Genomic DNA, 12,276 nt, shown 5'->3' on the forward strand with positions numbered 1-12,276 from the left:
CTAGTTAGGGGTTTTGTTGTTGTGTTTTTTTATTGTATAGGTAAATCTATAAAGACAGTAACTGGATGAGTGGTTTCTTGGGGATCTGGCAGGGGAGGTTGGGGAAAAGGGGGAGCTGATAATGAGTACCAGAATGAAGATAATGTTCTAAAGCTGATGGTGGTAATGATTGTACAGCTCTTCTTGATGTGACTGAACTAATGAATTGTATGCACGTGAACTACATGTTAATAAAAATGTTAAACATATTGATGGGTGGGGGAGCGGTGTAGAGGGATACTTTCAAGGGGAAGGAGAAGAATGAGTGTCAAGTGTATTACTGAAAATCCTCCCAGTGTCAAGGCCGAATCACTGGAGAACTGTTTATAAAGATGAAATCGGAATGCCCAGCAGCAGGAGAATGAAAGCAAACGTATGGCGGTCTAGGCCACCCCAGCTCCCACGGCCATAGAGCTGCTCCACGGCGTTTCCAAAGTCGTCATCGTTAGTAAAGCAGACGCAGACAGGTTCCTCCCAGTGTAGCTAGTGGGTCCGGACCCCAACCTCTGAGTTACCAGCTGAGTTCTTAACCATCCGGACTCCTTCCACCCTCAACCAAACTTACTGCCACCAAGCCTCATCTTACTCCCGCGGTGTAGCTGATGGTTTCAAACTGCTGACCTTGAGATTAGCAGCCCCACAGGTAACCACTACATCACGAGTGCTCCATAGGACGCTAACATTTTGCAACTGTTCAATGTAATAATTAAGAAAAGTACATAAAACAGGAAAATAAAAAAAAATATGACCATGAAGTATACCAGGTGGAGGCTTCAAAACACACACGTGTGGAAACAGCCCATCCACTTCTCATTCCATTTCTCTGGGATCTTTTTAAAGTCCCCTCACCTACGCCCTTCAGTCGTTATGGTAACCCGTGCCATCGAGCCTATTCTGACTTCGCGACTTTGCATAGGGCTTCCAGGCTGGAAATCTGCAGATGAACAGATAGCGTCGTCAGTCTCCCTTGGAGGAGCAGGTGGATTTGAACCACCAACGGTGGGATACCAGCCCTCACAATCGAATGGGTCCAGGGGCGGTCGTGTACTTGAGGGGTAAGATGAAAGAGACATCAGACAAGAGAAAGCACGCAAGGGCTCACCTCCGGGATGGCCAGCATCTTAGCAGCCAGGTCCACGCAGAGAGAGAGGGTATAGTTCCGATCACGGCTTATATACATTTGGGGGGATGTGCAAGCCCCCCCTGATTACATAACGGGAAGGGGTTGTACAAATAGGCATACATCGACAGGAAGGGGCATCTGACAAGATGGGCGGGCCTTAGATTCAAGATGGCAGCCTAACCTTGGTCCTCCTTGATCTTGCCTTTGAGCTCTCCTTTGGGGGAGCAATCCTCCTTATCAGCGGATAGTGGGCCCTACTTAGGGTGGGACAAACTATAGAGTCTGATTGCCTCAGATGGCTGACACCCTCAGGGAGATAACCTTTAAGCAGCTGACCTCCAAGTGTATATAGACATGGGGAGGGAGGGCGGGGGGGCAACCTGGGGAAAAACCTTTCTGTATCCCACAACCAATCTTGCAGGGAGTAGCCAGCCGAACACCTAACCCACAGCACCACCTAGGGTCCTTAGTAGATAAGCAGAGATGGAGGAATTGTGAGTTGTCCCCCAACCCTGCCCCATCTTTCCATCCTTCTAAAATGCTACCTCGTGTAGCGAACACCTTATAAGTCTCAGTGGGACAGTGTCAGATAGGGTGCCAAGGGGGAGGTGATGGGGGAAGGAAGAATGAGGGAAAAAGCTCAAGGCTGGCAGTTAAGCTAAGCCGAAACTTGGCCTTAGACAAAACAGTTCCTTCTAGCGACACAATCACGGTCGTACAGATTCCCTTAAGAGATGGCTGCTCCTTTAGCTATTCCGTCTCTTCTCTTTGGCGTTTATCCTACTGGCCCTATTCCATTAAGGGTCTCAGTGTGAGCGTTGTCTCTTCTACTCCCCCAAGAATGCCTTGAATAAGACACTCCTGTCTCATCTCTCCCACTAGCTAAGCCTAACGAATGACCAGATCAGCGTCCCATGTGCAGCCCCTTGTGGTGAACATCTGTCCACAGATGACACCAAGACTGACCTGAGTCCTTTTGGAGGCAACTAACCTCAAGGTTGGCAGTTCACAACCAACAGATGCTCCTTGGGACAAAAATGAGGCTTTTTCTTTTCTTTCCTTTTTTTTAACTTTTGTAAAGACGCACAGTCTTAGAAACGCACCGTCCTACCCTGCACTGTAGGACCACTATGAGTTGAAATTGACTCAACTCCTTAAGATCCGTCCATTCGTTCATTCATTTATTCACGCATGCCCTTATTGACGACGACGCCAAATACGCCACTTATCCTTTTGTAAGTTAAGCCAGAGATACTGGATGCCAAAACCAGAAGCCCAAAAGGGTTGTGGTGGCCAGAGATGGACTAAATTTAAAAAACAAATAAGTAGATAAATACATATTTTGAAAGAAGACTTTTTGTCCCTGGTAAATGCTGCCTTTTTGATCTTAAAATGGTCAATTATTCTGAGACGGAGTTGAAGTTCAGATCTGAAGCATGACGGAGGGCATTAGTCTCAGGTCCCACCAGCCGCTGTCCACCCCGTCCACCTGGTCTCCTTTACGATCTTGAGTGCTGCTCCCCATTCCCACCTCCACTCTGCCCAGGACCTTCTTGTGTGATCAGAGGCTTAAGAATAAGAGCTTTTGACACGGGGAATCCTGGATAGATAAACTCCTCAGAAGCAGTAATGGGAGTAACGATTCTGTGAGGGTGCAGGAAGAGGGACAAGGGGGAACTGATAACTACGATAGGTATATAACACCCCCGAAGGGGGATGAATCGCAGAACTGTGGGTGAAGGGATACATCAGACAGTGTAAGATATGAATATATATATATATATATAACTTATTAAAGGCTCACAAGGGCAGTAGGGTCAGGGAGGGAGGGAATAAAGAGGAGCTGATCTCAAGGGGCTCAAAGTAGAAAGGAAATGTCTTGACGATGATGATGGCAGCATCTGTACAAGTCCGCCTGATGTCATTGATGTATGGATTGTTATCATCTCCGTAAGAGCCCTCAATAAAAAGATCAATCAAAAGAAAGGAGAAGAAGAAAGGGGCAGAAATGAGAATAGAAAGGTGGTCCATTGAGGGAACTGCAATGGAAGAGCGGAAACCAAAGTGTGCACCCTGGGATGGAAACGGATGCTCTGCCCTGTCACCCTCACTTAGTTCACAGTAAAGTTCCCAAACAATAAGTCAATGACTGAACTGTAAAAAGAGCACAGATGAACAATAACAAAATGTATTTCTTAATCAAGACATAAAGCTCAATAGAAATAACAACAAAGGAAGACGTTGCATGGAAGTATCTCTGGGTCTAGAGGCTTCTAATGAGTCCCAGTTGGCTGTACGGCAACGGGGCTTGGGGGGCGAGGGGGCGAGGGGGAGTCTATGGTTTCCATCCTCTACAGCTACATGTGCTGCCAGACAACAGAGCTTGTGGAAAATGCCTCGGGGCTTTGAGTCTACAGTCAACTCCGTAAGAGTCATGCAGGGACGAGGACTGAAGGGACAGGGGGGAAAATAGGTTTCTTTGATCTTAGGTTGCAGAAGCAGAAGCACAGTATCTATGTCACAGCCCCTGGGGAGTCAAAGGAGCCCAGAGCTGTGAGACATGGCTCAGAGCTAGGAGACACCCAGTCTCGAAACAGAAACTAGAAACACAAGTGAAGCCCAATGAGATTTTATCAACACAGCAAGGGCACCCAGCTCTGTGAGAGACCAGAGGCTCGGGAAAGGGCCCAAGCCTGGGAGCAGGAACAAGAATAGAGAGAAGGTGCCTGGCCAGTGGGCCCTAAGCAACACCATTGAATGGCCAGAAAACCCCCTCACTGCCATCGAGTTGATTCTGACTCGTGTATCGACTGCCCCTGTGGATTTCCAAAGCTGTAAATCCTCACGGGAGCAGAGAGTCTCACCTTTCTCCCTGGGAGCAGCTGGTGGGTTCAAACGGCTGACCTGATCGTTCGCAGCCCCAGGTGTCACACAGCACATGAGTGGGCTCAATAAAAAATAAGGCTTATGGGAGTATGTGTATTGGTTACACGCTGGGGTGTGACCCCCATGATCGGCCGTTCGAAACCACCAGCAGCTCCTCAGGAGAAAGATGAGACTTTCTACTCGTGTAGTCACAGTCTCGGAAGCCCACAGGAAGTCTCTGTGAGTCAGCATTGACTCAATGGCAGTGAACTTGGTTTGGTTTTGGGTATGAGCCTATAGGTTACTATGAGTCAGTCATCATGAACTCCCGGATATAATGGAGTTTTTGCATGACAATGGTTGATGTTTTTTTTCATGAACTGAGCTATCCAACTGTGTTTCACACACATTTCCCTATTTGCCACATCAATTCTTTTAAGTCTAAATTTCTAATCCGTAAAAGATGCAAGTATTCCCAGACAACGGGCAGTTGGTTGGGTGTTGCTCCAGCGTGTACTGGGCACTGTTCTTGTCTTCAAGGCCTCTGGAGGAGCTTCCTTCTGCCCCTTCTCCACCCTGGCCGCCTCCTCCATTTCAACTGCCCTCCTCTTACCTTCTGGACTTCCCCTCGTGCTGTTCTTTGGGAGGAGGAAAATAAAGTGCTGCTTCTATTTCGATCCTGACAATCTCCCCTGGGGTGGGGTTTGGACTGCAGATGACTTCAACTCACAGCAACCCTGGACGACAGATTAGAACGGCCCCACAGATTTTCTGGGCTGCGATCTTCAGGAGAGCAGATCAGCAGGTCTTTGACTCATAGAAATGCTGGAACCGTTAACCTTTGGGTTGAGGCACCCAAGGGATGACTGTTGGGCCACCAGGATAGGAACCATTAACCTTCGGGTTGGCCATCGAAGGGCTTAGCCATTGGATAACCACCTTAACCCGTGAGGACCCTGAGAACGTGGAGGGCACAAAGAGGAAACTGAGATTTCATAAGCATGTCATCTGAGGAGTGGTAGAAAGACAGGGATGATGAGCCTAGGGAACAAGCACAAGACACAGAATAGCTGTTTGTGGAGCGTGAATCCATCTTCGAGTATAAATATGAGAGCTGAGTGGCGACTGAGGCTTGAGGTAAAGGAACTGGCTCAAAGGAGGAGTTGAACAACTTCTAAGAATACCTAGGAGGCACAGTTCTACACTGACACCCACTGGATCACCAGGAGTCTAAGTCAACTGGCTGACAACTGATACCACCTCTTTCTGTTCTTCAGAAATGGAGAGTATTTCTGCCACAGTCAGGTTACCGTGGGCAAGATTCTGGAAGCCGTGGGCTTAGAAGCATCTGATAGATAGAGTCATAAATGGTGCCCGTTTGAGACTCAGTAGAACTTTCTACCACAGGTTTGAGGGAGGACAGGTGTTGCTTAGATCAGAAGCAGGAAGTGTCACCAGGTATCAGTAAGTTACTTTCCTATCTTTTTTAGTAATCATTTTATTGGGAACTCTTACAGAGATTATAGCAGTCCATAATTCAATTAGATCAAGCATAATTGTACAATTGCTACCACCATCAGTTTCAAAACATTTTCTTTCTTTTTCAAATTCTTTGATATCAGCTCCCCTTTATCCCCTCTCTCCCCCACCTTATCCCCAGGAACCCTTATTATTATATTATCATTATTTTGCTGTATCTTACACTATCCAATGTGTCTGTTCACCTGAAATTCTGTTATTCCTTTCCTTAGAGTGGGGTAATACAGTCATCACTGCTATCAGCTCCCCTTCCTCCCCACCCTCCATCCCTCTCTTCCCATATCCTCAGGGAATCATTACTCCCATTACTGTTTCTGAAAGGTTATCTACCTTGGTTTTCATGCATAGAAAGATCTTAGTTATACAAATGAATATACGAAGGTCTAACAGGATTAATGAGTTAAAACACAAACTACAATAGTAAGGGGAGAAAACATTCAAGAACTAGCGAGTTATGTTTCATCAGTGTTATACTGCCCCCTAGATGGTATCATCCCTTCCGTGTGGCCCTTCGGGAAGGGACTGTCCAATCTTACAGGTGGGTTTGGGGTCTCCACTTTGTCCATGCTCCTTTCACATCAATGTGACTGCTTGTTTTTGAACTTCTGATACTTATTCCTGTCGACACCTCATGATCACACAGGCTGGTGCGCTTTCTTCCGTGTGAGCTTTGTTGCTTCCGAGCTAGATGGCTGCTTGTTCACCTTCAAGCCTTTAAGACCCCAGGTGCTATATCTTTTGATAGCCGGGCACCATCAGCTTTCTTCACCACATTTTCTTATGCACCTGCTTTGTCTTCAGCGGTTGGGTCAATAAGGTGAGCATCATACAGTGTTGCATTATTGGAGCCAACTGTTCTTGTTCGTTGAGTTACTTTTCATACAACACAGAATGGTTTGATAAGGTCTTTAGGTATTATTTACTGCAAATATATCTGTGAAGGTGGTGAAACCACTGGGAACAAAGTTAGGAAAACTTCTAGGACATAACCACACATCTTAGTTCCCCAGGGGCACTGAGGTCAACTGGCATAACATAATTCCCAAAGACAATGTTCCACATCCAACTTTGAGTCTGAAAAGCTCCTGAGCAGTCCCTCAGACCATTGACGGGGATGTGAAGAGTCCTGCTGGCAGACAGAGTGCATTAACGTGGGTATAGTTAGGTCGACCATGAGGTCAGACATGAGCACAATTGTGAGGATAGTACAGGACCATGTTTCGTTCTGGTTCTGTGGTACGCAGGATTGCGCTGGGTCAGTGGTATCTAACAGCAACAGCAACATAGTTAGGTTACATTTCAACATCTTATCGTTTGTTTTTGCTTTTGATCCATTTTTAATTTGTTCTAGTTGTAATTATTTTCTGCTTTCTTTTGGATTGAGATTTTCTTGTGTTTATTTTGTTGCTGGGGGGAGGGACTGGTTTCTGTTTGTTTGCTTGTTTGTTTGAATATATGAAATCCAAGTCAGGTAAATCTATAGACAGTAACTCTAGTTTCTTAGGGTTGTGGCAGGGAGGGTTGATGGAGAGTCGAGATCTAATGAGTACAAAAAGGGAATGTTCTAAAATTGATTGTGGTGATGATTGTGCAGGAGCCCCGGTGGTGTAGTGGTTACGCACTGGGCTGCAATCCTCATGGTCAGCAGTTCAAAACCACCACCAGCTCCTCTGGAGAAAGATGGGGCTTTCTCCTCCTGTAAACAGTTACGATCTCAGAAACCCATCGCTATGAGCCAGCTTTGACTTGATGGCAGTGAGTCTGGTTCAGAGTGTGGAGGTGATTGTATAACTCTCTTAAATATATTCAAACCATTGACGTGTATAAGTACATGAATTAGATGTCAATAAAACTCCTGGGGGAGGGGCGATGAAAACGCTCACGAGTGGCCGTTGGAGGTGAGACCGTGGGTCTCTCCCTGGCTAAGGGTAAGAAGACCCGTGGAAGCGATGAGCCCAGTGGACTCACGGACATCAGTCTCCACAACCCCGAGACCAGAAGAATCAGCTGCCACGACCAACTGCTCTGAAAAGGATCGCAGTAGAAGATCCTGGCCCTGGTGAGGGCAGAATGTGGACCACAACCCCGATCACAAAAGAGACCAGGCTTAGCTGTCAGGGACAGGCCCTTGGTCGCCCTTCAAGTCTGGAACTCAGCTCTCCCCCCTGTCAGAATAATCAACCCTTGAAGATCAAAAGGACAGAGTTCCGAGGGCTCGGGAAGAAGGAAGAACGGAAACAGGAAGTGCTGGGAGGAAGTGGGATAAGCAGCCTGCATGGAAGGCATTGCGGTGGTGGGTGGAAACCCACCGGGTCTGAGTTGTCGCCTGTGCAGCTGATGGTCAGCTCTGCCAACCTCCACGGGATTCACAACCCCTGAGCCTCTGAGCCTCGGGGACTAGGCCTCAGGAGTCTCACCCATTGTCTCAGTCATTGTAGGAGGATGAGGTCCTGGGCCCCCCTCCCACCTATCAGGTACCATGTGCTACTCTTCCTTAGGTCCCTCTTGAATATGAAAGCTGTTGGCGTTACTTCTGAATAGAGACCAGAAAGAATCCTCAGGAGAATGCTTGGAGCTGATAACAGGAGAAAGCGTCTGGTTTTACCAGCAGGCAGGCAATGAAATGCTCTTTTATGTGGGAGCAGGAAGCAAGCAGATAGTCCGTTTCAATAGCTCTTTGTGCCCATCAGGCTCGCTGGATTGAATTCTTTCCTGCCCTGGTGGGTTAGGTGCCCTAGAGTGCGCACTGACTCATAGCCACCACGAACAAAACCCTGCCCACCCAGGCCTGCGCCGCCTGCACAGCAGCTGCCATCGTATGGTCTCTCCTGATCACGTGCTCAGGCTACACACATGAGATGCAGGCTCACTGGCCACTGGGATAGTCACCATACTTTTGCAAAGAACAAGATTCAAAGGCATCGGTTCTTCATTTGTCCCCCTTAGTCATTGTCCAGCTGCCGCATTTATACCAGGTGCTTGAAAATACCATGGCTTGGGGTCAAGCGGTCCTCAGTGCTCAAAGTAACATCTTTAAAGTTGTCTTGGGCAGAAGATTTGGCCCATGCAAACAGCCATTTCATTTCTTGACAGCTGCTTCCATGAACCTTAATTGGGGTTCTACACAAGATGAAATTCCTTGACAGCGTCAACCTTTTCCTGTTATTATAATGCTTGTGTACTGGGTCATCTGCGAGGAATTTTATTTTCGTGGCATTCAGTTGTAATCCACGGCGAAGACGGTGGTCTTTGACCTTCATCAGCAAGCCCCTCAAGCCCCCCTCGCTTTCAGCAAGCAAGGTTGTACCTCAACCTGTTCAGGAGCTTTCCTGTAATCCTAATGCCATATTATTCTTCGTATAATCCAGCGTCTCTGATTAGTTGCTCAGCATCCTGATTGAATAAGCATGGTGAAAGGCTACAACCCTGAGGCACACTTTTCCTGGTTCTGAACCTTGTACATTCCCCTTGTTCTGTTCCCAAGACGGCCTCTTGGTCCGTGTCCAGGTGCCACCCAGCACAATGGGATTCCAATTCTTCTCAAGGTTATCGAGTTTGTTCTGACCCACACAGTCCAATGCCTTTGGCTAGTCAATAAAACACATGGACACATCTTCCTGGTGGTCTCTGCTTTCAGCCAAGATCCATTTGACATCAGCAAGGATGCGCTAAGTCCTTTTCTGAATCTGGCCTGGATTTCTGGCAGCTCCGCTTCCATGGGCTGTGCTAAGGCTGAGTCTTCCAATGATTTTCAGCAAAATTCTACTTGCATGTGGTATGAATGATATTGTTTGATCATTTCTATCATCATAACCTATAAAGCCTCTCTCGTTTGTGAGGTAGCTCAAAGAGTGCTGTAACTCTCTCTCTCTGCCACTGGTTCCGTCTCTTTTTGGGGGGGAAAGTTTGAACTCTCCTCTCTAAGTTAGCAGGTAATCACTGGCATAAACCTGGGACAACTTGTAGCAATTTGAGATATTGGTGATCTCTTGTGAGGAGGTTAAGAAGCCTACCAAAGAAGCAGTCAAAGAAAGGAAGAAAAGGAAAAAAATTTTAAAGTGCCCAAAACGATGAAAATTGCAATTTTGCAAAAGCAGAATTCTGTGGAGAATCACACTTACTTTAGAAACGTTTGGGGTAAATCTATGTTAGATTGGATCATGCCCTTTAAACTTAAATAATCCTAAACCAAACTCACTACCACTGAATTAACTCTGATTCACAGCAACCCGGTGAGCACAGTAAGATTGTCCCCTGTAGGTTTCTGAGACTGTAAATCTTTACAGATGCAGAAAGCCTTCATCTTTCACTTTCAGAGAGGATAGTGGGTTTGAATTGCTGACCTACTGGTCAGCAACCTAACGTCCCAATCCCCAACACCACCCTGAAAGATCAGTAGATCCACTCACCAGACACCACAGGGGCAAGATGTAGCTATCTGCTTCTTAGAGATGTACAGCCTTCCAATCACACGGGCAGTTCCACGCAATCCTACAGGGTCATGAGGAGTCAGCATTGACTCCATGGTGATGGAATGTTAGAATATCATGATCGTTAAGGTATTCTGCTCACTGAAAGGGCGGTTGCTTAACCCCACCAGCGGTTCTGCAGGAGACGGAAGTGGCATTCTGCTTCTGGGGAGATAGCTGTTCTGCTCTGTCCTGTAGGGTTGCTGTGAGTCAGAATGGACTTGAAAAGCAAGGAAATGGTTATTGCTGGCTTGCTCACCTTAGATAACGCTCACAGCTGACCACCTGCTCTGGCGTCAACAATGCCCTCCCTGCCCTGTAAAGAGTTACAGCCGGGGCAGTTCTTCTCTGTCCCGATCAGGTGGCTGTGCCTCAGCCTGGACTCCATGGCAGTGAGCCTGGTTTTCTGGAAGGTGCACTGTGCCCACGGGAAACTGAGGAGTATTCCCCAGCCAATCAGATGCTGGGTGCTTAGGCAGCCTGGGAGGACTGCTCATCTTCTGTGTTTTGTCTCAGCACAACACCGCCCAGGGGCTGGAGGATGACCTGACAGCTTCTCCTTGGGAGAGGGGTGGGAGGGACCAAAAAAAAAAAAAAAAGAGAGAGTAAAATACCCCCAAACTACACCTCTCGCCATCAAATCCATGATGACCAATAGTGAGTGACTCTACAGGAACTGCCCCCTGGGATTTCCCGACTGTAACTTTTCATGCCAGTAGACAGTCTCATCTTCCTCCCACCGAGAGCGAGCTTGCTAGTGGTTGCGAACTGCTGGCCTTGCAGGTCAGCGGCAACCCCAGGCATAACCCTTGATGCCACCAGGGCTCTTTAGAGAGCCTAGAGCACAGAGTGGAAAAGGCTCCGTTCCACATCTGTCAACCTTTCCAGGAGCCGACAGCCTAGTCTTTCTTCCTCCGACAGGGGCTGCAGGCGGTGGAGGTTGGGCTGCGGGTGAGGGTTGAACGCCCACCCAGGGGTTCACAGCCTAGCGCTTCATTCACCGCGCCACTAGGTCTCCTAGGCTGTGCCACCAGGAGTCAGGTGGCAGCGACTGGTTCAGCACTGGTTCCCAGAGGTCCTGGCCAACCCTCCTGTGGGGGACTTGGGGGTTGTAGGCCGAGAATAGAAGACTGGGAGGAGAAAACTTTAAGAAGGATAGAAATAAAAGGGGACTGTGGTGGCTAGCGGTGGCTCTCCCCGCTATCCCGCCGCTGAACCAGGACCGCTGTGGTCCAGGCGCTGGGAGATTCGGATGGGCTTTCTCTGCGGATTGGTCTCCAGGGCGCGCGGAGGGTGGCCAGAGCCACTGCCGCCTAGGCCCGTGGTAACCTCAGGTGGCCCAACTGGCCCCAGATGCGGACAGAGTCCAGGAAGACTCGCTTAGCAGTCACTAGGGTCATTTTTAAAAATCAGGACCGCCCTGGTAGGTGCCACTAAGCCGCCTTTTGGAGGCTGTCCTGTTTACAGGAGCAGGGCTGCGCTGCTGTGCAGAGGACAGCGTGGAATTCGTGTGGTTGCCAGGGACCCAGCGCCTGAGTGCTCGGGAGCTGGACCGAGAGTCCGATGCGCTCCTCCGCAGTACCCCGCGAGAAGACTTCTCAGCCTGAATGTAATTTTCGGGATTAAAGTTCAAGGGTCAGCCCTTGTGCACATTGCAGTTGGTGTCTCGGCTGGGGTCCGTAAGAAGGCATCAGCCCTTATTTTGCATCCAGGAAGCCCGGGGAGGAGGAAATGACTTGGGTGGTGGCATCTAGCCGGCCGAAAAAGATACAGACGCGCCGCCCCTAGGGAGCCCTAGTCCCCTCAGGTCGCCTCCTGGCTCCCCCGGCCAAGTGCCTGGTGCGGAGCGAGTGTCTCGGGCTGGGTCTTAGCGGGCCGGGAGCTGGAGGGGCCGGGAGGTCGGCAGCGCCCGGAGCCGGAAGGGCGGTGAGCGCTCCTGGCGCCCCGGACACCGGTGCGCAGAGGTCCCCTGGAGTGACTTGTGGGGCGCCGCTCGGCCTTTCCTCCCTCCCCGCTCCGGGCAGCCCCCGAGCTGAGTAAGCCGGGCGGAGGGAGCCCTGAAGGATTTCCTGCGACGATGGCGAAGAGGGGGGCCTTGTGCTCTGCCGGTCACCCCGCCCCGGGCCCCCGCCCCTCAGCGGAGCCGTCGGGAAGCGGCGGGGGAGGAAGACAAGGGTAGGTGGGAGGCGGATGAGGGGTGGGGGACACCTTGACGTCACGGGAGGAGGTGCCAGGAGGAAG

The 12,276-nt window shown here is 49.3% G+C and overlaps 1 protein-coding gene across 1 annotated transcript in view; it reads left to right on the top strand.

The window, feature by feature from the left end:
• Window positions 1-10,682: 10,682 nt before the first annotated feature.
• FLT1 (fms related receptor tyrosine kinase 1) overlaps window positions 10,683-12,276 on the top strand; it is a 181,090-nt gene continuing 179,496 nt past the window's right edge. Inside the window, exons 1-3 of the mRNA XM_045293991.1 lie at window positions 10,683-10,692; window positions 11,503-11,613; window positions 11,907-11,961. Of these exons, the coding sequence (XP_045149926.1) occupies window positions 10,683-10,692; window positions 11,503-11,613; window positions 11,907-11,961 (176 nt within the window). The remainder of the gene's footprint in view (window positions 10,693-11,502; window positions 11,614-11,906; window positions 11,962-12,276) is intronic.

This window comes from Echinops telfairi, unplaced genomic scaffold (assembly GCF_000313985.2).
Source record: "Echinops telfairi isolate 266 unplaced genomic scaffold, ASM31398v2 ScPeMD7_2565;HRSCAF=3150, whole genome shotgun sequence".
Lineage (NCBI taxonomy): Eukaryota > Metazoa > Chordata > Mammalia > Afrosoricida > Tenrecidae > Echinops > Echinops telfairi.